The 24,917-nt window shown below is 43.6% G+C and overlaps 1 protein-coding gene across 8 annotated transcripts in view; it reads left to right on the forward strand.

Moving 5' to 3' along the window:
* The window catches only part of RAD21L1 (RAD21 cohesin complex component like 1), a 41,776-nt gene that overhangs the window by 12,076 nt on the left and 4,783 nt on the right, over positions 1-24,917 (forward strand). For 6 of the 8 annotated variants that reach the window (XM_073580788.1, XM_073580789.1, XM_073580791.1 and 3 more), the window contains 6 exons: positions 1,947-2,050; positions 2,161-2,328; positions 2,475-2,570; positions 13,789-13,902; positions 15,465-15,694; positions 20,550-20,649. In XM_073580788.1, the coding sequence (XP_073436889.1) occupies positions 1,947-2,050; positions 2,161-2,328; positions 2,475-2,570; positions 13,789-13,902; positions 15,465-15,694; positions 20,550-20,649 (812 nt within the window). The remainder of the gene's footprint in view (positions 1-1,946; positions 2,051-2,160; positions 2,329-2,474; positions 2,571-13,788; positions 13,903-15,464; positions 15,695-20,549; positions 20,650-24,917) is intronic. The other 2 variants (XR_012233176.1, XM_073580792.1) reach the window with 2 other exon arrangements.

A 24,917-nucleotide genomic window follows, 5' to 3' on the forward strand; every position in this document is an offset into this window, starting at 1 on the left:
TAGCACATGGAGGGCTGTACGGGCCTCCAAAGAAATGCCACCCCACACCATTACTGACCCACTGTCAAATCGTTCATGCTGTAGGATGTTGCAGGCAGCAGAATGTTCTCTGTTAGGAACGGCGGGACGCACTAAATAAATAAATAATAAAGTGCGTTCACCGCTCGGGTTCCACCGTGCAGAAGGTGTTATCACTGCTGCTGAGTAATGGCAGACGTGCTATATGGTGGTATAACACGCACGGGTTAAACGCCACCCGATGTGCGCTGAGCTCACAGAGGTGCTGTAACATAAACGCCAAGCCTGTTAGACTCACAGGTCTCAGCTAAATTGCACGCGCGGTATACGGTCACAGGACTCTGGCCCAAGGCTGAGGTCTGTGTCCGTCTAGACCTACCACGGACGCCGGTAAGTGTTGCTGACTGCAGCGCAGCGGCAAACACAGCCACTATACGATAGTCCTGTGAGGCGTGGCACGATCGGACGCTAGTGTAGAGGTGCGGTGTGCACAGTGGCCTAAGGCTTGCCATTGACTGGCGCTGACTCTTTCTCTATTTCGCTATCCACATGCATAATATCAGAGGGAGGGGAATCTTAATAAGTCAGTCACCAGAAACCTACATCCATCACCATTCACACATCTAGCAAGTAAAGTCTATACTAGCGCATGGCCGCTCGGCCATGCGGGCCTTTTATAGCCGTGCGCTGCCGGAACCATCCAGATCTCTGAGATGGACCAATCGGATCTGGAGAAGGACCTGAGCACGTGACTCCCGACCTCCAATTGGAGATCGTCTCGTGAGCATGCTCAGTGGAGCGGCAGAGGAACTTGGCATCAGGAATGGCTTGCTGCAGAGCAGCATGTGAGGCTCTGGATTCGCCTGACAGTTCTCCATGTTGTCTCCAGAAACTGTCACGTCTGTCACATGTGCTTAGTGTGAACCTGCTGTCATCTGTGAAGAGCACAGGTGCCAAAATTGAATCTGCCAATATTGCTGTTCTCTTGCAAATGCCAATCACCATGCATGGTGTTGGGCTGTAAGCGCAACACCCACTTGTGGATGTCGGGTCCTCATACCACAGTCATGCATTCGGTTTCTGACAGTTTGAGCAGACACATGGATGTTAGTGGCCTGCTGGAGCTCAATTTGCAGGATTCTGGCACTCCTCCTCCTTGCACAAAGGAGGAGGTAACAGTCCTGCTGCTGGGTTATTGCCCTTGTACAGCCCCGTCCATATCTCCGGATGTACTGGCCTGTCTCCTGGTATCTGCTCGATACTCTAGGCACTGTGATAAAAGACACAGCTACCCATCTTGCCACAGCTCGCATTGATTTGCCATCCTGGATGAGCTGCATTTACCTGAGCAATTTCGGTGTCGACACCGCCTCATGCTTCTGTACCTCTAGGGATGAGAGCAATGACAAAATGCAAAAGTGACCAAAACAGCCAAAAAGGATGAGAACAGAAATATAGTCTGTGGTCACCACTTGCAGAATTACTCCTTTATAGGGGTTGTCTTGCTAATTGCCTATCATTTCTACCTGTTGTTTTGTTTCATTTGCACAACAGCAGAAGAAATTGATTCACAATCAGTGTTGCTTCCTAACTGGACAGGTCGATTTCAAACAAGTGTGATTGACTTGGAATTACATTATGTTGTTTAAGTGTTCCCTTTATTTTTTCTTAAGCAGTGTATTTTGTTACCTCCTTTAGAGGGCATCCTAGGCTTGAAAAGAGCGGCCTCTAACCTGCAGCTCCTTAATTTGTCTGCAACTCCCAGCTTGTTGAAAGTTGTAGTTTCATCACAGCTGTAGAAGTACAGATAGCACAGCACTTATATTACCAAAACCAAATGTGTGGTGTTCTCTCCCCTCTTTTTTTTTTTTTTGTTATCTCTATTGGTGACAAATTGGCATTTACCCCTGTACGATATGTTTTTACAGTGTAATTGATGTAGTTGATCATTTCACACTAAACCAAAGCCGAGTGGAGGACATCACAATTCGAGAGGATATTGACAAACCGCTTACTCTTCACAGTGGCTTTGGTGAGCACATAGATCAAAACTCCTTCATGATTTATATGTACTGGGCCTATATTTATGGCTTGTGGCTGTTGATGGTCTCACATCTAGAATGTCATGATTGTTTCCTGCAGGAGACGACCTAGACATATTCAGGCATGGCTCTTCAAGTGATGTCTCCTTTGGAGTTAGCACCAATAGTATTGTACCCGAGCAGAGCTCTACCTTCCTACCTGGTGATACAAAAGATATCTTTGGCGATGACTTATTTGGAGATGAAGGGGCAATCTCAGATTTTTTTGGTAAGAAGAATATTTAGCTAGCCAAACACAGGTTAGTTTGGCAATCTACTCTGAGCTTCTAATTCTTTCTATTACTTAGATAATGGTTGTTAATTGTTTACATCAACAATAAAATGATTATTTTTTATTTTTGTTTTTTAATTTAGATAACAACCAGCTTTTCAATGAATCCTATGAACTGAGCGTAAACAAAGATATAGAACAAGATGTAACGCTTCCACCAGAGACTCAGCCGCCAGAGGGTAAGCGCTCTGCTTTGGATTAGAAAATGGGAACAATTGATGAATCATTCTGGCTACTTTATTGGTATTTTGCATTTGCCTATTAGAATTAATAATTCAGTAACTTGAAGTTATATAACAGCCATTGTGTAATTGCTGAGTTTTCACTTTGCAAAGAGTTCCAACATTACTGTTAGAGTAACGCAAATAGAAAATAATGCAAAGAGGTGGCTCTCATGTATAAGTACAAATGTATATGTGTTAAATTGCTTGCCAGACTGCACTCTCCTACAGTGTTTCTTGCTTTTATGCAATAAAATACTTAGGGTATGTACACACCATTTTTTTTCAAGCTGGACCCCACAGAATTCTCCCAGTAAAATTCAAATTTAGTCCATGTCTTCACCTGAGGCTTAGCAGCAACCTGTCTCTCTGGCCAATCATGCTTGCCCACAGGCTTTCTTCTTGCGCTTCAGCCTGTCCTTCCTCTCTCCCTAGATGTTGCCATTTTTGCTGTGCAGTACGAGCAGCTCCAGTGTTCTTGCGATGGTGGCACAGATAGAGCCTTAGCAATCTCAGCGTGGTGCCATAGGACACAAAGTCTCTAGACTGACACCCTAGGTCACAAAAACCCTCCAGACTGGTGCCCTAGGACACACAGCCATGCCCCCTGAGGAAGGAAGATCATTTCCGAAACGTACGTCGGGGTCAGCTGAGCTTGGGATCCAGTGTCTCTCCCCTCTCCCCTCCTGGTATGTTTACCTTACTTTTGTGTCTTTGTAATTTCACCCCTGATTATATGGCTGTCCAGCTGGGGATTTTACCCCTTATTGCTTTTCACTGGTCTGCCTGTTATATATCGGGTGTATATACTTGAATCTTTACCACCAGGTGTTTACTTATGATAAGGGTCAGAGTGAGGTTTTTGACACTGTATACCCCTTTGCTCTGCTTCTGCTTGTGTCACCCTTTATTTGTCATTGTTTGTGCTTTTCTCCCTGTGTTATCTAATAAAGATTTGTGATTTTATCATACTTTGGACATCTATGCACTGATTTCCTCTTGTTGTATCTTATTGATTACAGTGTGTCCTACACTGATTTTCCATGGGCTGATTGTGTTGGTTTCATCTGCACCCACATGCAATATATGATGTTATACTGTTTCAGCCTTGTGGTCTGTCATTTTTATTTAACTTTGGTATGTCTGCAGTGCTCCCATCTAATAGCATTGGTGTTTCTCCTATTCTTCCTTTCTCTCTGTCCTCTGTCATGTTCGCTCTAAAAGAAGACCGTGCACACTGACCAGCCCAGCTTCCACTAGTCACCCATATTGCCTGTGCATCATGTAATTGCAAATTCCCCTTGGACCAACCTGTCGCAACTTGCGCCGCCTGCTCACACTTGGCTTCCTTGCCTTCTAGACAACATTCATCTTTCTTACCTTAGGTTCAGTCCATACAGACATCAGACCATAATTCCGTTGAGGCTTTCCTTAAAAATGGGAGGCAGTTGCTCTTACCGCCATTAACATCTGAGATAAATGTTTACGCTTGTTGTGCTCCAAGTGGGAATCTTTATTCTGCAGCTCTGCAAGGCTGCCACCTGGCCCTCCATCTACACTTTCTACAAGTTGTACAAAGTTCACATTTCCTCTCAGCGGATGCAATCCTCGTCAGAAATGTACTACAAGCGGTGCTCACTCAAGTCACAGCTTTTTGACATCCCATAGTTTTCTATGTTCCCCAATGAAACGACTGAGAGAAAAAGATTTTTGGTACTAGCTATAAAATCTTTTTTTTTTTTTTTTTGTAACCTCCATTGGGGGACACATTCACCCTTCTAGTTGTGTGCATTTGGATGTGTTTTGTTTTTCTGTTCCCTATGTTGCCTCTTCTATTGCTTTCTCATTAACCAAGGAGTTTTGTGCCAGTAGGCTGCTTAGGAGGAGCCGAGATTTTTTTTTTTTGTGTTTTTCTTAGTGTCAGCCAGTATATGCTAATGGTTTCCAGTGTCTCGCAATGAAGGCTGTAAGAAAGGGATTTTATGGGCATACCAAAAATTCTCTTTTTGTTCTTATGTTGAGTCTTTTTAGCGTCTTTTTAACTAATTTGTGTTTTCACAAACGTCATAAGGTTGAAAGAAGTGAGCTGACAATTCTGGTGTTTTCCACTCTGTATTTTACAATAAAAAAAGATGTCACAAACACTGGTTAAAAAAAAAAAATGCAGACGAACATAAGCTTGACAAACCCCCCCAAAAAAATATTAAAAAAGACAATGGTTGGTTCACTATAAAAGTTCAAGGAGAGCCTGGATAATTTTCTTAAAAAATATATTACAGCTTATGAGCACTAGATTCTGTGATGGGACAATGATCAAGGGACTTAGTCTGATTGCCATATGTTCAAAACCACACGTTTTTCAATCAGGAAACATTCCATTTTGAGAGATGTTTTTGGAGTCCTGAAGCGTTTCCTCAAGTTGTTTTGAAGACTTTTTTGTTTGTTTTTTGCAGCAGGCATTTTTCAAAACCTCTTCAGGGAAACAAAATCGTCATGTGAACAGCAAAATGATTTTCCCATAAAAGTGAATTTGAAGAGTTCTAAGTGTTTTTGGGGTATTTTTGATTCAAAAAATTCTGTATGAACATAATGTATATTCACTTTGAATTTTAAGCAGTTGTTTTTGGCTCAGATTCTAAATAACTCATAAAATTCCCTTCATAACTGTTATCAACAAGCTTTCCATTTATATACCGTAAATGTGAAAAGGCGCCTGTGGTGTACATATTGTGTCGTTTTTCCACTCGCTTATTAACATGCATTAGAAAAAGCATCATGTCAATTCATTAGTGTGTATAAATTACCGCAAAATAAGGTTTTTTTTCTGTAGTTTTTATGGAGGTTTATGGCTTGATTTTTGAAATGAAAATACATAAAATACTCACAATACAGTTAAAGACCTATCAAAAACTACTCAGAAAAAAACAAGCTTTGTTGCAAAAGTGTGTCAAAAACCATGTACCATTTTAGAAGTGCTTTTTATATGTGGATTTTTCTAGCTGAAAAAAAAAACCATTGTGTGAACTTAGCCTAATGGATACCTGTGTTAACTAAGTTCTCACGTTTGTGTTTTTGCTTTGTTTTTTTTCTGCAGGCAAAACCTGTTCTCTTGGCAGTAAAGTAGCTGCTTACAAAAATCAGGTTTTGCTATGTTTTTGCTGCATATTTGCTACGTTGTTTTTTTTCTGCGTTTGTCTTTTGTGCATGCTAATAGCTTAGTGCCCCCCCCCCCAAAAACAAACAAAAAACATGAACCTGATTAAAATTTGCATTTAAAAAAAATGCAGCAAAAACGCAACGTGTTAACATAGCCTTCCTTGGATTTTTACCAGTGTAGCCAAAATGGAGAAGATTTCTATCACCAATAAAAAAAAAAAAAATCAGGAGCAATATGGAAACAATTTCGTTTAGGAATTAATCCAGTAAATGGATATGTCCTTAGCGCAGTACTCTGTGTATCCATCTGGTGAAGGCTCCAGAGTGGAGACGAAACGGTTTTTCATTTTATACAATTAAAGCAATTGTTTCAAAGTATACAGTCATCAGTATACTTGGATAATTCCTAAATGACAGCGCTCCCTTCTGGTTGTGATTATTATTATTTATATAGCACCATTGATTTCATGGTGCTGTACATGAGATTTCCTTCATATTCACAGACCGATAACTACCACAGGTCTGTTGTTGCTCTGTAGAAAAAAAAAATTGTTTCTCCTTCGCCTTATTGGGGGACACAGACGATTGGTGTTATGCTGTGGCCACTAGGAGGCTGACACTAAGTTGAGACAAAAAGAGTTAGCTCCTCCTCCGCAGCATACACCTTCCTGCTGGCCCCAAGTGAACCAGTTCTTGCTTAGTGTCTGTAGGAGGCACACTGGTCTGGTCTTCAGACCATTTGTTATTTTTAATTTTTGAATTTTACTTTTTTCATTTTTTAATCCGGATGAAGGAGCAACGGAGCCTTTCAAGGTTCCGATTTCCCCAAACCAACAACAGGCAAGCACGTGCGAGTGTCACCTCCACGTATCCTCTCCTGCAACGTGGGATGCCATGCCTGAGCTGATTCAAGGGTGACGGGTCTCTTAAAGGGCACCAATCTCTCCGCACCGACTTACGGACGAGCACATGGAGTGTCGCCTTCATGTATCCTCTTCCGCAGCCAGGCCTATGCCGGACAACCTGCCCTGCCCATCCTTTGGGATTCAACCCATAGGATGCTCAGAGGCCTCTACATGGCGTCCGTGCAGCCCTCACTGCTTCACCACTTTTTAAAAGCAGATGATGCAAGGAGGTGGACGGTCCCTCTCCACTTCCCTTCTAAGGGAGGCTGGATTGAGGTATTCACTTACCCCGTACCATCCTGAAGATTACTCATGGCCCCTAAAGCGACCGGATAAGTGACCGAACAGTCCGAGGGTTGCCTGGGAAACATGCGCCTCTGCGCTGAAGTCCCATCGCGGCGGCTCCATGCCGGGACGCGCACCGCGGTGAGTGCCAGGCCATCGGCCATTCTAGGCTGAGCATGACTGCTCTCGTGAAGCCACGCAGCACAAGTTCTGCCACAGCCGGACATAACCCTGTGAAATCCTAGTGGAGCGAACCCTTCGGATACACAGAGACCCCCCACGGCATCCGTGCTGCTCCCTCTGCACCACCACTGATGGAACGGTGGTGCTGCACGGATCTGGACGGTCCCTCTCCACCTCCCCCCTCAGAGGGAATGGTGGATTTAGGGTTCCTGCACCATCCCTGTCACAGCACTGGCCTGTAGGCAAAGGCTCTGCTCTCACTCCCCCTGGCATGACGGTAAGGGGGCTTCGGGGTGCGTCGCGGGCCCGGTCATTCTTCGGCCCTTACTAGGCTGCAGGCAGTTTCTCCGCCCACCAGCCGCGTGTCAAGTCGGAGGTCCCGCCCACCTGCCTGACGTTACTTGCATGTACACTGGGCATGGCAGAGCGAGAGTGTCAGCGCCTCCACCGGCGTGCGCCGGGAAGCGCTTGGTCCATGGAGTCTTTCTCTGGAGCCGCACCAGTCAATAATCTAGGCTTCGGCCTACTTCGGAGGAGCCACCCTCTCCCGGAGTGACGCGGTGGTGGTTCTCACGGGAACGCCCGCCTCCACGCTGAAGTCCCATCGCGGCTCCATGCCGGGACGCGCAGACACCCCACCCCCCGGCCGCCGGTGAGGAGGGGGATCTCATCCCGGCAATCATATTCCTTGCTGGGCTGCTTTAGAACAGTGACGTGTTGGCTGTGGGACCATGCCCCTCGAGGAGTTATGGTCCGTCAGCAGAGGACTGTCGCTCTCATCCTCCACCAGAGTGTGCCGCCGGTCGCTCCGTCCTTCAGGTGGCAGCTGCTAAGCAGCGTGAGGCTGGGCAAGTACCACCGTCCTGCAGACCAAGGTACGGGCACCCTTATATGGCTTAAAGTGACTTAAAGGGTCATACAACACTGAGGTCAAGGATAGATAGCGCCCATTCAGCGCTGACAAGGGTGCTGTTTTCCTGGGGAAGACCACAGTCTACAGGGTGAGACCTTGAAGATACTGTGTGTGTGTATGTAATATATATATATATATATATATATATATATATATATATATATATATATATATATATATATGTATGTATGAGATAGCGATGCAGTTGTGGCCAAAAGTATTGACACCCCTGCAATTCTGTCAGATAATACTGTTTCTTTCTGAAAATGATTGCAAACACAAATTCTTTGGTATTATTATCTTCATTTAATTTGTCTTAAATGAAAAAACACAAAAGAGAATGAAGCAAAACATTGATCATTTCACACAAAACTCCAGAAATGGGCCAGACAAAAGTATTGGCACCCTCAGCCTAACCTTTAGCCAAAATAACTGCGACCAACCGCTTCCGGTAACCATCAATGTGTTTCTTACAATGCTCTGCTGGAATTTTAGACCATTCTTCTTTGGAAAACTGCTCCAGGTCCCTGATATTTGAAAGGTGCCTTCTCCAAACTGCCATTTTTAGATCTCTCCACAGGTGTTCTATGGGATTCAGGTCTGGACTCATTGCTGGCCACCTTAGAAGTCTCCAGTGCTTTCTCTCAAACCATTTTCTAGTGCTTTTTGAAGTGTGTTTTGGGTCATTGTCCTGCTGGAAGACACATGACCTCTGAGGGAGACCCAGCTTTCTCACACAGGGCCCTGCATTATGCTGCAAAATTTGTTGGTAGTCTTCAGACTTCATAATGCCATGCACAAGGTCAAGCAGTCCAGTGCCAGAGGCAGCAAAGCAACCCCAAAACATCAGGGAACTCTGCCATGTTTGACTGTAGGGACCGTGTTCTTTTCTTTGAATACTTCTTTTTTTTCTCCTGTAAACTCTATGTTGATGCCTTTGCCCAAAAAGCTCTACTTTTGTCTCATCTGACCAGAGAACATTCTTCCAAAACGTTTTAGGCTTTTTCAGGTAAGTTTTGGCAAACTCCAGCCTGGCTTTTTTATGTCTCGGGGTAAGAAGTGGGGTCTTCCTGGGTCTCCTACCATACAGTCCCTTTTCATTCAGACGCCGAAGGATAGTACGGGTTGACACTGTTGTACCCTCGGACTGCAGGGCAGCTTGAACTTGTTTGGATGTTAGTTGAGGTTCTTTATCCTACATCCGCACAATCTTGCGTTTAAATCTCTTGTCAATTTTTCTTTTCCATCCACATCTAGGGAGGTTAGCCACAGTGCCATGGGCTTTAAACTTCTTGATGACACTGCGCACGGTAGACACAGGAACATTCTGGTCTTTGGAGATGGACTTGTAGCCTTGAGATTGCTCATGCTTCCTCACAATTTGGTTTCTCAAGTCCCCAGACAGTTCTTTGGTCTTCTTTCTTTTCTCCATGCTCAATGTGGTACACACAAGGACACAGGACAGAGGTTGAGTCAACTTTAATCCATGTCAACTGGCTGCAAGTGTGATTTAGTTATTGCCAACACCTGTTAGGTGCCACAGGTAAGTTACAGGTGCTGTTAATTACACAAATTAGAGAAGCATCACATGATTTTTCGAACAGTGCCAATACTTTTGTCCACCCTCTTTTTTATGTTTGGTGTGGAATTATATCCAATTTGGCTTTAGGGCAATTCTTTGTGTTTTTTCATTTAAGACAAATTAAATGAAGATAATAATCCCAAAGAATTTGTGTTTGCAATCATTTTCAGGAAGAAACTGAGTATTATCTGACAGAATTTCAGGGGTGTCAATACTTTTGGCCACAACTGTAGATAGATGTGTCTGTTCTTTGACCCTCTATATCCCCGGCCAGCCTGCATTCCAGAGGATTAGAATGCTCGTTTTCGGGCCACCGGCCCTTCTAGGCTGAGCGTTACTGCTCTCGTCCGATGTCACCCACTAAGCAGCTTGAGGCTGGGCTGGGACCAGAATGGGAGACCAGCTGGAAATCGCAGGTCACCGGCAGTATTTATTCTGGATTTATACTTTATAAATTTATTCTGGATCCATAGGCCATCTCACCACACCAGTTTTAGACTCCATCAACACTGGGCCTGACTTATGAACTCCCCCTTCGGGCGGGCTTCTCCTCTGGCACAGGTTATCCTCGATCCCTCTGTGCATCAGAACGTTCACAGGATCACAGCAGCTGTCGATTAGCAGCCGCAGGCATTCTACAAATGCATAAAAAAAGGAGCGTTCCAACTAATAAAATTGCTTGCTTTATTGAAGAATTAAAATATATTACAGCGGCTTTCTCCTCATAAGTAAATGGATGTGCAGTGAGGCACTGAGTAACCAGCTACACGTTTCGATCCTACATGCTTAAATGTCCGTATGCTCTGTTTCTCGCTTCCCCTTCACCACAGGTTTACAGAGTACAGGACTCTGTGTATCAGCTTAATGTTTTGCCTTGATTTCGGATTCACTAAGGATAAAAAAAGGAAAGAACTGGAAGATTTGTCTTTTTCATGGCACTCACACAGTTTTCTGAAAGTCAATGCCTGGTCTGTCCCGAATCGTAACGTTTTTCCGGTGAACTATACCCCATAATACAGCATTTACCACACTCCTGGTGGCTTGCTGCATAGTTGACCGGCAAAGGGAGCGATGGGATAACCAAATCAGAAGCCTCCGGAAGGGACGAATCCCCCTTGCTTTCAGCTGGTTAGCGGAAACATTGGGTTGAATCCCTGGGCCATCCAGGCCAGGTGGATAATCAATTAAAGGTCCCACAGACCGACAGAGGAGTCTGATTTGTTCCATTCTGTTAGCCTTGAAACCAGCTCTCTTCTCTTTTTAGCTGGACGCCCTTTTCACATGCGGCCGGCTGCACCACAGCGGCAAATGCCATCACACTCAATAAGGCGTTATGGCTCACGGAATGGAGGGAGTGCTGTACCCACAGAAGGAATTCTGACATCCCTTTCTTACCAGAGTTGGTTTACTTGGGCAGTAGTGGGTTCAGCTTATCTGTAAGGCCATAGAAGGAAGGACAAATGTCTTCCCCAGCAGGGCCGAGAGCATCTTCAGCAACAAATCTGATATTGGTCCTCTCGCGGCATAAGCCGTCGACACACAGCATTACGGATGGCCGCCTATTCCTGGTTCGTGAGGTCTCCTTTTTTGTATGCTGTTCGTATCGAACGAGCCCAAAGCCTGGGTCTTCTAGATACAAGGATTCCTTTTTTTTTTTCTTATCGTCCCTCTACAAGATGTTTTTTCCTTCACGTCTTCCAAAGAACTTAGGCGGTGTAACAAGGGCTTCTTTTTCCGAGCCCTAGATGTAAGGCATCTGGACGGAACCATTATTCGATGCTACAGAATTTAGCGATCGCCTACTCCTATCCAATCTGTCCATGCTTGCTGGATCTTGGCTGAGGTACACCATCCACGGATGGAGTCCCTCCATTCGGTTCTTACCTTGATCGTGAACAGCATCTTTAGTTCAGACACTTTGGCACTCATCTCCTTGTCCTTCCGGATTGCTGTGAGGTACGGGGTGGGGAGAGATTGCAGTAGCAATTGAAGTGATCCTCTTCAATTAATTGTATTATCTTCTGTCAGTCAGCGCCAGAAGACTGCTCTCCTCGGCGGCGGTGCCGCTCCCCCTCCACATGTCAGCCTCACAGGCGGTGGACATTGAGGTTCTCCCTCTATACCAAGGAGAAAAATTTATTTTCTGATCTAATCAGCAGTAGTGGCTATCGATACCAGCCTCCTTGGTTGGAGAGCAGCCTTTTTGTATATCCTTGTAATCCAAGTGATCCAGGTTACCCGGCACCAGCTCCAGTATCTACTCGTGTATCACTCCATTCGAATCAATAATATTTCTCCACGGTTGTGGCATGCACCATGGAGGACGTTTTTAACAGGACTGCCTTTGTTAGGAGAAGCCGAATTGGGATCTTATGGCTTCAAGACTGAAGGCCAAGGTACTCAGCAGTCTGAGCCCGGTCTCGGGATCCAAAACGCCATAGGGGGCATGACTGGTTACTCCGTAGCACCAGTTTCGTCTTCTTTTCCTGGCAACGGTCATCACGTAAACAGAGGTAGTGGCCGTTTCCAGTCTCCCGAGGCATCCAGGATTGGTCTCGCCTGACGTGATATTCAGAGTTACTACAGATCATACACGCCGTCCACAGGTGACTGTTACATCACCCAGACATTCTCTCCTAACGTCCAATGGATCACCAGATCACACGATCTGTTGTTTAACGATCTGGCTTTCAAAGCCTGGGCTCTAATCGATTCTCCTCAGGGGTCTCCACTATGGTTGGTGCCCAGAGGCCGATATTAGGTTGCATCTTTCACCTCTCCTGAACACCTTCTGTCGCATGGTGTTAGGACCATGGTCATTCTCTTCGCGTCTTCACCGCTCCAGTTCTTTTGAGAGTTTTCTCCAGACTGACTTAGGACTCAGGTTCCTGACCCTCGCCTCCCTCAAGGGCCAGATCTTGGCTCTACCTGTCTCTGTTTCCAAGACGTAATTCATGACTTTCATTCTCAGGACTTCTCGGGAGGGTACCCCCCTACAAAAGTCCGTTAGAAGCCTGGATCGTTAATTCAGTCCTGGGTGCGCTTTAAGAGACGCCTTTCAAACCGTTCCAGGATGTCTCGCGGGCAGTTCTGTCTTGGGAAATCGCCCTTCTTGTCGCAGTGTCACTTATTATGCGAAGCTTAGAGCTGACCGCCATGTCCTGTTTAGCTCATTTTTGGTTTTTTTCTCTCTGCTTTCCAACCTGGATACGATTGTCCTCAGATCGTTTCCGCCCTTTTTTCCAGCGTTGGTTGACCCTTCTATTTTAAACAATGAGTTTGTCTTGCCCTCTTTTGGACCCGACACTGGTACTTCGGATGGCTGTAGTTGCGCACGCCCTGCATGCAATGACGGCTCTCAGGACACTCTCTTGTAAGCCACTTCAGGGTCACAATAGCCTGAGAAATTAATTTGCCTATTCAGGAGTTATACTACTTTAGAAGCGGCTCATCCCGGGAGGGATTAGGGCGTATTCTACTGGGTCGATGTCCGCCTTCTGGGCCATTCGGTTTCGCATGCCGACCGAACAAGTCTGCAGGTCTGCAAGGCTACGTTTTGGCTCAGCATTTACACATTCTTGAAGCACTACTCATGCTCAGACTTCCGCAGTACGGTCCTCAGCAGACTATTCTACAACAGGCAGTAGGGCACCTTTACTCAGCCACTGCATGGGGTTTTATCTGTTATATTGTTGCCCACGCATGGACTGCTTTGGGACGTCCCATGGTCTGTGTCCCCCAATGAGGTGAAGGAGAAACCGGGATTTTTGTGATAACTCACCTTAAAATCCTTTTCTCCGAGACGCTCATTGGGGGACATAGCACCCACCCTATTAGCCTGACGGCTTCTGCTTCTTGTCTCCCATTCAGTGGGTTATACTCCGATATGAGGTTGACGATTGTACTCTAATATGATATTAATGATCTCCTACTGCTTTTGCACCGAACTGGTTCACTTGGGGCCAGCAGGAAAGTGTATGCTGCAGAGGAGGAGCTAACTCTTTTTTTCGTCTCAACTTAGTGTCAGCCTCCTATTGGCCACAGCATAACACCCATGGTCTGTGTCCCCCCAATGAGCGTCTCGGAGAAAAGGTTTTTACGGTGAGTTATCACAAAAATCCCTATTTCATTAACATTATCGCCTTCATGCAGATTATTTGGACGAACCCCTTGAGTCGCCTTTAGAAGATGCTGCAGCTGCAAACACCACAACCCTGATCTCTAATGAAGAAATTGGCTTTGTTCTGGAGCCTGTCGATGATTCAGGTACAGATTAGTGTGACTAAAAAAAAGCATAAGCTGTCATGTTACGTGATCTGTCTACCATCGTTTACTATCCATTAAGAAGTACATTCTGAAATCGACAGTGAACAATAAATACATGAGTATACATTTATTCCGTTTTCTGGGGGTTCTTTATAAATTTTCAATCGCTCTCACCAATTTTCTAAAAGTGGGTAAGGGGCAAACCACGGCCTGACAGATATACAATAATTTACGATAAAAATTAATGTAAATCATGGTGTAAAGCCCGCCATAACAGTCATTTCGGACTGATTCCATTCACATTAGTGCTTGTCTGGCTGATCGCTCTCTATGAGAAAGCCATCACCAACTCATTTCTGGGATACACTACGATAGGCAGTCCAAAATCAGACCTGCCAGATTGATATTTCTCCCAACAATAAATTGGATATTGATGAGTTCATCAGACATTAGTCTAATGTGTATAGGGGGCTTTAATTTCAGACATACTATTGGTGCAACATGTGCAGCCGCACAGGAGTTCAAGAGGTAACGGAGCCACTTCTAGCTTCCAACCATGCAAAAACTTCTGCATTATTGAACTCCCAATGGCCCATATACTGTTTTAGCACAGAGACCCTCCTCTGTCTGTGTTAGATCCTGGAAGCACAGCTGGTGGCCCAAGATATGGCTTATTTATAAAGAATTGACTGCCTCTTAATAAATTTGATGCACTTACTTCAGTGGGCTTCACATAAAATACTAGTCTCCGTAAATTCCCCCATAGATGGGAATTTACTCTTCAATATATGCCAGATCTGTGGTGTGTGTGTAAAATAAAAAAAAAAAAAACACATTTTGGTGCAAATCAACATTTACACAAGAAAAATGTAACTTTTTTTGTTTTCTTAGTGGTGGGTACAAATTGTTGCGGCTAAGCTAGTGAAGGCAAATCTCTTGTGTCAACAGATTTACCCTAATTTATTCAACATGTTTGGCATAAATTGTGGTACATCTATTTATTACAGGCATAGATTTGTTATTCTACAGCCAGAGTTGCTCCAAAATTCTTAAAATGTGAGTGTCTTCTAATAACTTTGGCACTATGTAGTCAACCACACTTAGAGCTGGCATATGAAGCCCCATTATTGCTTCATTCCTACTATAATTTCTGTACTACACATTATAAGGCCACGTTCACAAGTTCAGTATTTGGTGAGTTTTTTTACTTCAGTATTTGTAAGCCAAAACCAGGAGTGGAACAATCTGAGGAAAAATATAATAACACATCACCACTTCTGTATTTATCACCCACTACTGGTTTTGGCTTACAAATACTCAGGGAAAATACTGACCAAATACTGAGCGTGTGAACGTGGCCTTAGGGTAATAAGGCTATGGAATGTAAACAATCATGTTTGCATAGTTGTGACTGGAAAAATATAATTTAAATGACCACACATTTTACTTGAAATCCTACTATTCATGGGATCAATGCTCATCTGACCAATTTTCAGTAATGCAGTAAAGTAAGAAACTAAATTAGACCAAATGCTTTCTAAAGAGGCTACTTCATGTTTAAGTATTAGAAAAGAAAAAGCGGAGGAAAAGGAAGCGTAAGTTAATGGTGGATGACTTAAAGGAGATCCCAAGCATTCGCATGCAGGAGCAGTTGAAGGATACATCTGACACCATCACAACTTTGGAAATTGCTCCCCCAACTCAGCAGCTCATGGATTGGAAGCAGATGGGAGGCGTGCAGTGGCTGCTGTCTCACCCCAGTCAGCCCATAATCAACGCTGACCTGTTACTGGTAAGCAACTTGCGCTCCCATCTTTTTAGTTTTTTTATTTATTATTGCTCCTACTATTGCCCTCTGTTCAAATCTGGTCAAAATCAGTGGAGCATCTGCATGAAGAATGCCTGTTCTCTTGTTTTTGTGCCAAATTCTCACAGGTTCCCACAGTTCTCCCACAGTTCTCCCAAAAACAAGCAGATATGGGAATTGACCTCTACATGGTTCACGTGCATTGTCAATCAATCAAAATAGTCTATGATTCCGTCCCAGCACATCATCTTCCTGAGCACACTGTTCTATACGTCAAAGCTAAAGTTTTCCTTCCAAAGAACAAAATGTTGACTTTGCACACCAGCATCCACTCCCTGAGCCGCTCTCCTCCTCTTCATCTCCGCTTCTATATGAGACCATCCTAGGCAAGATGGGGGTGGCTATCAAGGCAATCCCACTTGCTCAGTTCCACACCAGGTCTCTGCAGTTGGCCCTGCTTTCCCATTGGGACAAGTCTGTTATTCCCAAGATTGCCAGATTGTTATGCACATGCCCTTGTCTCTTTGATTTTCTTGTTCTATACATCGGACTTTGCAGGTAGCCCGGTGTGCTGCCATTTAACAAAATTCCTAGTTCAATTTAAGGCCTCCCACGACTCACACTTGGGTCTTAGTATTGCTCTAAGACTTGCTAGTAGCTTTTTTTTTTTTTAGTTGTCTTTTCACAGTTCCAGTCCACAGTCATTAGGACGTCTCCTGCTTGTTTGTGATTTCCAGTCCCTGAGTTCCTTGTCCACAGATAACAGAAAGATCTCTGGAGTAACTAGGAAGTCTGAGTACTGTACTTTGGAAGCTGCAGACAGCCAGGAAGATGTCCTGGAAACTACAAACAAGTAGGTAGCAATACTGGAAACTGCATACAAGTAGGTAACTGCAGACAGGTAGGTGGAGTCCTGAAGACTACTGGAAAGTAGCAGGGCTCCTGGAATCCACAGATAAGCAGGTGAAGTCCTCCACTGACAGGTAGCAAGGTTACTGGAAACAAGCAGGGGATGTCCTGATTACTGTGGACTGGAACTGTGTAAAGACAACTAAGAAAGCTACTATTAAATCTTGGAGCAATACCAAGACCCAGGTGTGACTCTTGACAAGCCTTAAATAGACTTAGGAAGTTAATTGCATGGCAGCATGCTGGGCTACTTGCATAGCCTGACATGGAGCACAAGAAAATTAAACAGATAGGGGCATGTGCGTAATACCATTGCTTCTTATCGCCTCAGTCAGACTGTCTCTAGTCTGCTGGCTGGACTCTCCCCTTATTTTTTTTGGCTTTCTTTCTTCCCCATTTATTGGCAGATTGTGACAACGGACGCCAGCCTTTTCTGTTGAGGCGCAATCTTCCCAATCTTCCGAATGTTGACAGTGCACGGTCTGTGAAGTGGAAGAGTCACAAAGTCCTTCCTCCCATAAATGTTTTAGAACTCAGAGCAATTTGTCTCACACTTCTACAGTACTTTGGCAGTCTCCAAATCTGGTCTGGCATCGCCAACGCCGTGGCTTACATCAGCCATCAAGGAGGGACCTGGACTTGTCAAGCAATGTGAGATGTCTCACAGATTCTCTACTGGGTGGAACAGAAAATCCCAGCAATCTCTGTGATCCACATTCTGGGAATAGACAACGTGGCTATGGACTTGAAATTTTAACTGCGGGAAAGTGGTCTCACACCCAACATCTTCAATTAAATCTGCAGTGGGGTAATCCAGACATAATCACAAAGTCCCCTGGTTTATGTCCAGAGCTCGTCACCATCTAGCTATTGCATCCATTGCTCTGGCGATTGCTTGGTCTTAAGATTCCTTCCCTTATCTTTTCCCGATTCTACCTCAGGAATCTTAGGGTGCTTTCACACTGCGTTCTGGATCCATTTGTTGGTCTCGTCAGGGCTTACGTCCAAACCCCCACAAACAGGACTGTGTGGTTCTGATAGAATGAATGTGGGCTCTGTTGTACATAATTTTCGGGCGTGTACACCTATTGGAGGCGGACACCAAAACGTCTACTATGTCTGGGTGTCTGCCTCCAGTAGGCATACACGCCGGAAAATGATTTACAATCGAGCGCATGTTCACTCTGCCAGTACCATCATCGTCTAAGGCCCCATCGGCACATATGCCCAAAACCCATTTTGCAGGGGCGTTCGGACGTAAGCCCCAACGGGACAAATGAACAGATGCCAGAACGGGATCAAGGCTCATTCCTCTAAGGCAGTGGGGGCTTCTAAGCTGTCCATCAGGCATCAACCTTTTGTAAGGCTGCTACTTGGTTCTCCGTTCACACCTCAAAAATCTACACCGTTCTCACTTTCACCTCAGCGGATGCAAATCTGGGCAGAAAGGTGCTTCTAGCGGCATTCACTCGGGTTTCCTCAGCGATTTGCCCTACACATTTTTATATAATTCCCGCCCTAGAGACTGCTTTGGGACATCCCATTGTTTCCTGTGTCCATCAATGAGTACCTGAGAAAAGAGGATTTTTGGATCTGCCCCACCCTTTTTTACTGTTGCCCCTTTGGGCGTGCATTTATAATTTTGTTCTGCTTGTCCTACTCCTTTTTTCACTAACTTAATAGCTTGATTTGCCAGTATGTGGCAATCAAGCTATTAAGTTAAGCCGATGAAGAGACTTTTTTTTTTTCTTAAGGTTGTAATTCTTAGTGTCAGCCTCCTGGTGCCACCAGTGTACACCCATGGTTTCCTGTGTCCCCAATGATGGATATGAGAAAGTGAATTTGCAGTAAGCCCAAAAATTCTTATTTCCTACATTTTAAAATTATGAATTTGTAGGGGTCCAATAAATGGGACCCTTGACCGATCCTAAGAACGGAACTGCCAGAGAGAGCCAAGTACAGAGCTCATCTTATCAGGTGGTATTTTTGCATTCTCATATTTTGGACTTTTTGCAGCATGACAGAAGTAGCTCTATAGTTGGATTATGCATAAAACATGTATATGATTTTCATATACATTTAGACCACTGCACATCCAAGTATATAAAAAAAAATTGCTTCCTCTACTCTGGATGGCAAGAATAGTATGGTTTTGTGTGTTCCTGTATTTATCTGCCCATTACTTACGGCCGTATCTCAAGGGCTTTGCATTTACACTTTATTCCCAGCTGTAATGTGTTTGATTTAATGTTCTATAATGGAAATGTGTTTTTTTGTTTTTTTTTCCAGCTGCTAAACTAAAACACTTTGTTTGCTCGATCTCATTGTTGTCACAATATCTACATGATTTTTGCGTGACTCACTTTTGCTTGCAACACATTTCAGTAAGGGGCTTTTCCTTATGATCATTTGCCCCCCCCTCATTATAATTTGCAGGCCGCACATTCCCTAATGTTAACAGGATATACTGCCATTAAAAATTAAAATCTTTCTACCAGCATAAAAGAAAAAACAGTTTGAAATGAATATGTATTCAGGTTATATTGGGGCATTGCCTTAAATAAACACTATATGGAGCTCACTTGTATAGAAATGTCAGTAGGGGGGTATTGGTACAAAAGTGGTCAGTTTTTGCTCTAATTTTAATCCTGATGTTCCAGATTATTCCATTTTTTTTTCTCTTTAAATCCACTGTAATTTTCCATGGATATGAGCTTTTTTTTTAATTTAGTACTAATATTTGTGATCTTTGCCAAGGGGTAGTAGCACTCAGAATTCCCTGGGTTTCATGTCTTTTAAACTGCTCTCCATTATGGTACGGTCAGCAGTGCCCCCATAGTAATACCGTAAATATTAGCATCTTGTGCACACTAAATTAAATTACTCTAATCTGTGCAACCACGCCTCCACCACTGATTGGCTGCTTTCTGCCTATGCACAGTGTACACGGGAGGCTTCCCATTAGGTGTGTGGGTGGGGTTATGCACAGCTCAGCATTCTTGAGTACTGCTGCATCTACAGGTGAGAAAACAGGGATTCTATCAAATCTGCATCAATCAGCCCAGTAAGTGACACATCACTGAAATCATTGTCTATGTCCCTACATTATGTTGCTCTCAGATTATATAGCAAAAGCCTGTTGAAAAATTCCTTTTAAATGGTTGAAGGAGGCCACAACAGGAATGAAACTGTTGGTAATTAAAGCAGACACTTTGTGGATGACGGGGAGCAGAGTATCATGAGCAGAGTATCATGAGCAGGCAGCCTGTGTGCAAAGGTTAGAGAGACCAATCGCCAACGAGACAGAGGAGTATTCCAAAGTAACATCTGTATATCCTATATGGGAAACATCTTTGATACGTATAGTTTATATCAATACAGATGTAAATAAATTGCCTTAATATACATAGTATCTTCTGTAGGGTGAAAAATGCAGTGTGCGCTCCAAATAATGCCATGTTCATGTGTACAGGAGGCTGCACAATCAATTACTGCGCAGAAGGCAGCACACTTGCTGTGTGGTTCGCAGTTTTACTTGTTGGTTCCTGTGTCCATATCCCACCAACAACAGCATCTGCATGTCATTTTTCTATGTTCTTCCCGTGTCTGCGTGGGTTTCCTCCAGATTCTCCGCTTTTCTCGCAGACTCCAACACATACTAGTAGGGAATGTAGATCGTGAGCCCCAATGGGGACAGTAATGAAAAATGTTTGTAAAGCGCTGTGGAATATTTTAACGCTATATAAGTGAGCATGATAATTCTATGCGTATAAAGCCTAATTGATATGTCGGTTTATGTGCATTTTGTAACACTAATGTAAATATTCTGTACTTATTTCTCCTTGTTCTTTTACAAGTAGCAGTTGTTTGAAATGAATGAACACCTGCTCTGTATGGTGACACTGACAATTGTATATACAACTCCATATAGCTTTTTTCACAAATCCAGAAGGCGGATATCTCTAGAGCATTGCACAAAGAGCCGGCAGAGCCTGCAACTGAAACACCCCTCCGTGAGCAAGAAGAGATGGGTATGTCTGCAGATAAACCGCCGCTGCATTTAGAATAGCAGCATATCCCAGTAGTCAAGTATAAAGTGCAAGTGCATAGAAACTCTGTCCCGATCCACGGACAAACAATCCAAATAGAAAAAACCTGATTGTAGCACCCAAAAAATAGTAGTGTCCAAACATGTGGCATGTTTATTTAACTCCTTAGGGACCACAGGGGTATTTCTGTTTTCACATTTCCATTTTTTTGTTCCCCTCTTTTTCCCAGAGCCATAACTTAGTTACTTTTTTATCAATATGGCCATGTGAGGACTTGTTTTTTTGGGATGAGTTTTACTTTTGAATGACGCCATTGCTTTTACCATATCGTGTACTGCAAAACTGGAAAAAAAATTCTAAGTGTGGTGAAATAGCAAAAAAAAGTGCAATTCCACTGTTGTTTTGGGGATTTTATTTACAATGTTCACTAATACTAAAACTGACCTGCCAGTATGATTTTCCAGGTCATTATAAGTTTGTAGATACCAAACATGTATAGGTTCTTTTTTATTTAAGCGGTGAAAAAAAATCCAAAGTTTGTCAGAAAAAGAAAATGACGCTATTTTCCGAGACTTGTAGTGTCTCCATTTTTCGGGCTCTGGATGAGGGCTTATTTTTTGTGTGCCGAGCTGACGTTTTTATTGAAACCATTTTGGGATAGATACAATGTTTTGATCACCTTTTATTACATTTTATTGCAATGTTTTAGCAACCAAAAAAACGTAATTCTGGCATTTTGATTCTTGTTAATCCGTTTACCCATCGGATTAATTATTTTTATATTTTGATAGATCAGGCAATTCTGAACACGGTGATACCAAATATGTGTATATTCTATTTTATTTTGAATGTGGCAAAAGAGGGGTGATATGAACTTTCATATTTTTTAATAATTTTAAAACCTTTTTTTTTTTTTTTTCACTTGGTTCAATAACCTCCATGGGAGACAAGAAGCTGCAGTCATCTGATCCAGGGCTGGCTCCAGGTTTTCATGGGCCCTGGGCGAAAGAGTATCAGTGAGCCCCTTTTAACACATACCACAATTCATGATGCACAGATACGACAGAGAAATATAGGTGTAGTACAATGCCAAAGATTTCATTTGCTTCTTACATGAGCAATATTGTAAATTCTACAATGGCTCAGAAACCGAACAGTATAGTCCTCCATTCAGTATTATGTGCACCACATAGTGTTACATACAGAATGAGCCCCATATATTGCTCCATTCAGTATAATGGGCCCCATATATTGCTCCTTACAGAATGAGCCCCAGATATTGCTTTATACAGTATAATGAGCCCCATATAATGCTCGTTACATAATAGGCCCCATATAATGCTCCATGCAGTATAATGAGTCCCATATAATGCTCCATATATAATGCTCCATACAGTATATGATGGAACCCATGTAATGCTTCATATATAGTGGGCCCCATATAATTCTCCATACATGAGTCCCATATTTTGCTCCAGACATTATATAATAAGCCCCACATAATGTTCCATAAATGAGCCCCGTATATTGCTCCATACAGTATATGATGGGCTCCATATAATTCTCCATACATAATGGGCCCCATATACAGTTGTGGCCAAAAGTATTGACACCCCTGCAATTTTGTCAGATAATACTCAGTTTCTTCCTGAAAATTATTGCAATCACAAATTCTTTGGTATTATTATCTTCATTTAATTTATCTTAAATGAAAAAACACAAAAGAGAATGAAGCAAAAAGCAAAACATTGATCATTTCACCCAAAACTCCAAAAATGTGCCAGACAAAAGTATTGGCACCCTCAGCCTAATACTTGGTTGCACAACCTTTAGCCAAAATAACTGCGACCAACCGCTTCCGGTAACCATCAATGAGTTTCTTACAATGCTCTGCTGGAATTTTAGACCATTCTTCTTTGGCAAACTGTTCCAGGTCCCTGATATTTGAAGGGTGCCTTCTCCAAACTGCCATTTTTAGATGTCTCGACAGGTGTTCTATGGGATTCAGGTCTGGACTCATTGCTGGCCACCTTAGAAGTCTCCAGTGCTTTCTCTCAAACCATTTTCTAGTGCTTTTTGAAGTGTGTTTTGGGTCATTGTCCTGCTGGAAGACCCATGACCTCTGAGGGAGACCCAGCTTTCTCACACTGGGCCCTACATTATGCTGCAAAATTTGTTGGTAGTCTTCTGATTTCATAATGCCATGCACACGGTCAAGCAGTCCAGTGCCAGAGGCAGCAAAGCAACCCCAAAACATCAGGGAACCTCTGCCATGTTTGACTGTAAGGGACCGTGTTCTTTTCTTTGAATGCCTCTTTTTTTCTCCTGTAAACTCTATGTTGATGCCTTTGCCCAAAAAGCTCTACTTTTGTCTCATCTGACCAGAGAACATTCTTCCAAAACGTTTTAGGCTTTTTCAGGTAAGTTTTGGCAAACTCCAGCCTGGCTTTTTTATGTCTCGGGGTAAGAAGTGGGGTCTTCCTGGGTCTCCTACCATACAGTCCCTTTTCATTCAGACGCCGACTGATAGTGCGGGTTGACACTTGTACCCTCGGACTGCAGGGCAGCTTGAACTTGTTTGGATGTTAGTCGAGGTTCTTTATCCAACATCCGCACAATCTTGCGTTGAAATCTCTTGTCAATTTTTCTTTTCCGTCCACATCTAGGGAGGTTAGCCACAGTGCCATGGGCTTTAAACTTCTTGATGACACTGCGCACGGTAGACACAGGAACATTCAGGTCTTTGGAGATGGACTTGTAGCCTTGAAATTGCTCATACTTCCTCACAATTTGGTTTCTCAAGTTCTCAGACAGTTCTTTGGTCTTCTTTCTTTTCTCCATGCTCAATGTGGTACACACAAGGACACAGGACAGAGGTTGAGTCAACTTTAATCCATGTCAACTGGCTGCAAGTGTGATTTAGTTATTGCCAACACCTGTTAGGTGCCACAGGTAAGTTACAGGTGCTGTTAATTACACAAATTAGAGAAGCATCACATGATTTTTCGAACAGTGCCAGTACTTTTGTCCACCCTCTTTTTTTATGTTTGGTGTTTGAAATTATATCCAATTTGGCTTTAGGACAATTCTTTTTGTGTTTTTTCATTTAAGACAAATTAAATGAAGATAATAACAAAGAATTTGTGTTTGCAGTCATTTTCAGGAAGAAACTGAGTATTATCTGACAAAATTGCAGGGGTGTCAATACTTTTGGCCACAACTGTAATGCTCATGCAAGATGGGCCCCATATAATGCTGCATGCATAATGAGCCCCATATAATGCACCAAACAAAAAAAAATGAAATACCACTCCGGACATCTCAGCTTCGCCGTTTTCCGGATCTCTGCACTGTAACTGTTCAGACTAGAGAGCGTGCTATAATGACGTCATCGCGCCCTCTGACCTGAAACCTCAGAGTCAGAAGACGCGGAAGACGCTGCAGTGGAGGAATGGGGAGAGATCATTATTGCAAGTATCGGGGTTCTGAGCAAGTGGGGGGCGGGCCCACTTGCAGCACTGGCATCGGGCCCCAATAGCGTACTGGTGCCCCACCCCTCCCACCGTCTGCTCAGGGCCCCGACAATTGTCCGGGTGCTGACCCTGGCTCAGATCTTCTCACTTGTGTTACACATAGCAGGTACCATAGAAGAGAAAAAGCAGGACAAAGGCACAGCTGTATTACCTCGAGTTTTTTTAAAAGTCTGTCTTTTGCAATTTTTTTTGCTTTCCACTTGTTCATAATTAATGAGATGCTGTCACCTGATGTTTTGTGGGTGAGACCAGGGCAATGGTTGCTTTTAAATATGTTGTGAGCTTTGTCCTACATATGACCTGTTGAAGCGCAAAGTAAGCGCGAAACGATCGTCGTCTGTATTTGCTCCATGGTTTTATCTGCCTGCTGTTGGTTACTTGATGCCACAATAAAGGATTATTTTGCACGGGACGGAATGTGCCTATCCACTTTCTACTCTATGGTTACACATAGCAGGGCCTGCTATGTGTAACAAAAATGCTTACTTGCTATGAGCGCCGACCACCGGGCGGCGCTCATAGCAGTTCGGCAGTGACAACCACAGGGGTCTTTTGCAGACCCCGGGTTGTTATGCCAACCCGCGGTCATGTGACACGGGTGCCGATGAGTGGAGCTAAGACTCCTACGGTTTGCACAAATTATATGACACTCAGGGATTGACAGTAGCATTTAACTAGTTAACAGCCGCAGGTGGATTGCGTTTCCACTCGCGGCTG

Source organism: Dendrobates tinctorius, unplaced genomic scaffold (assembly GCF_039654945.1).
Source record: "Dendrobates tinctorius isolate UK_male_01 unplaced genomic scaffold, ASM3965494v1 ptg000065l, whole genome shotgun sequence".
NCBI lineage: Eukaryota > Metazoa > Chordata > Amphibia > Anura > Dendrobatidae > Dendrobates > Dendrobates tinctorius.